This window comes from Austrofundulus limnaeus, unplaced genomic scaffold, assembly GCF_001266775.1.
Source record: "Austrofundulus limnaeus strain Quisiro unplaced genomic scaffold, Austrofundulus_limnaeus-1.0 Scaffold401, whole genome shotgun sequence".
Classification (NCBI taxonomy): Eukaryota; Metazoa; Chordata; class Actinopteri; order Cyprinodontiformes; family Rivulidae; genus Austrofundulus; species Austrofundulus limnaeus.
The window spans coordinates 448,990-451,288 of record NW_013952803.1 but is presented as its reverse complement, the minus strand read 5'-3'; the positions used below and the strand labels follow the sequence as shown (position 1 = coordinate 451,288).

The following is a 2,299-nucleotide window of genomic DNA, read 5'->3' as shown; positions in this document are numbered from 1 at the left end:
TTATACATGAGATCGTATTGTACACAAATAAATACGGTAATTAGAAATGAAAAACAGTAAGAAAACACTTTTTTAATTGTATTTATTTCTTCTCTAGCCATCCCCACCTATCCCCCCAACAACAACGGGGAGGCCAAACCAGCCGGAGAGATCATCAGTAAGTTCTTTATTTAGCTCATAAATAAGCTTCATTTAGAAATCTGGTTCAGACCTGTAGCTGTGCTTTATATCAACAGACTGAAACAAAAACGTTTGTTTACGTCAGAATAATTCAAACTGTTTGTAGCTCAGCTCGTCTTTGTTACAACCTCAGTATTTTTCAGATCAATTTGAACAAATATTAAACCACCACATGTATCTGTTTATGAACCCAGACTGTGAGTGCAGTGCAGCAGGTACAGTGGATAACTCCTGCAGGCCGGACCCTCGCACTCAGACCTGCATCTGTAAACCAGGATTCACCGGAGACCACTGTGACACATGCGCTCCGGGTTTCTACGGACTCAACTGTCAGGGTGAGAGATGGATGCTGCGGCATTCTGAGGTCATAGCCTGAATAATGTTCACACTGAGACATGCYGCTGCTGCTGCGAGCTCCATGTACCCTCCTGTTGCCTTTGGGTCAGAATCATATGCATCACATGCTGTTTGAGCTGAGGTCAGCAGGAGAGGACAGACTTCAGAATTCACTATTGATACTATTAACGAATGTTCAAGCAAAAGGTATATCAACAAAATTCCTGTCATCTGGATTTACCCAAGCTGCCTCCGATCTCTTGTTGTGACATAGTTAACTACTAGTTAACACAAAAAGTGCCTACACACAGAGGAGCTTCACTGTCTGAAATCCATGGATGCATACAATCAGTGTTACAGCTTTGCAAAATACACCCAAACTCATCATGTGATGAACAGGATTGTACAGACTGGCAAACAATTAATTACAATAACATACATGTCCCTCGACATAGCTCACAGATAGATGCTACATTAGCTTAGCTAATTTGTTTAGTCAGTGCTACAGTAAACATGACAGATATTTTCCTCAGTATTACAATATTTGTTTTCACTATGATGTCCCTTTGATACTTGTAAGTTGTAAAATAATACATGCTTTGTAAATATTACCGACCTAACAAAGTTAGCCTAGCCGCAACTCAGGTTGGGAAGAGAACGCAGGACGTTATGAGGTGATAGTGTAAAAGACAAATACCAATAAAAACATTATTCATATCCTCAACACTAATGACCTGAGGCCTCATGTATCAATGGTGCGTACGCACAAAAACCTTGCGTTTACCATTTTCCACGCAAAACTCCGGATTTATCAAAACTCAACTGAACGTGGAAATGTGCGCAGCCCCACGCCAACTCCAGGGCTGGTGTCACATGTTTCTGTGGTTCTGGTTCCATTGGAGACACTTAGAGGTGATTCTGAGAAACTGTTCATGATGTGAAAATGATTATTGTTCACAGCAGACAAACATGATTAACAATTATTACATCCACATGATTAACAATTATTACATCCACATGATTAACAATTATTACATCCACATGGACGCAGTTAAATAAAAGACGTGCAAAGTTGTGCCTAAAACACATTTAACAGGAACGGATTCAGCCTTACGGGAGGATATAATAAATAGTGTAACACACAGAGCTTTTATTTATAAACAGATAGATTTTTCTGATGACGAGTGGCTCATCAGCCGTTTTGAGGAAAAATCATTTTTTAGTTTGGCACTGCTGCGCTCTGGGAGCACGACGCAGCGAGTAGTCACGTGCGCCACGTGTGCATGTGCAGCAGCAGCGATTGAACTGGGGTTCMACAGGAGCTTTCCAGAGGGAGCTGGCAGACCCATCAGGACTGTCAATCCAGTCCACCCAAAGCTGAATCATGACCAATGGAATCGTCTCATCCATATGATTCTAAAGGCTGAGTTATGGTCGCGCTCTGGAGCGCACCCTCGCCGGCAGTGGAGGTGTTTAATACTTTGCGTTTACGTTGTTGTAGATTTCTCCAAAATGACACGTGGAAATACACGTTATAACTTGTGAAAATGCTGTAAGTAGGAGAGCAAAAGCTGGACAGACAAACAGACTGCGCACAAAGGCTGCGGTGCGCGCAGCGTTTGTGGAGACTCTCCAACATCACGTCATCACCATTTTTACTTAGGATTTTTTTTCACACTCACATTATATTTAATTCATTATTTTTATCAGTCAGGCATATTTTCAGGCAATCTATTAGTTTCTTCTGTGGTTACAAGAAGAAACTAATAGATTGCCTGAAAAT

General features: G+C 41.3%; 1 protein-coding gene across 1 annotated transcript in view; it reads left to right on the top strand.

Moving 5' to 3' along the window:
- Window positions 1-2,299, top strand: part of LOC106528741 (laminin subunit alpha-5) — a gene marked incomplete in the record, with an annotated part of 162,169 nt that overhangs the window by 95,580 nt on the left and 64,290 nt on the right. The window contains 2 exon segments of the mRNA XM_014023988.1: window positions 98-157; window positions 375-515. Of these exon segments, the coding sequence (XP_013879442.1) occupies window positions 98-157; window positions 375-515 (201 nt within the window).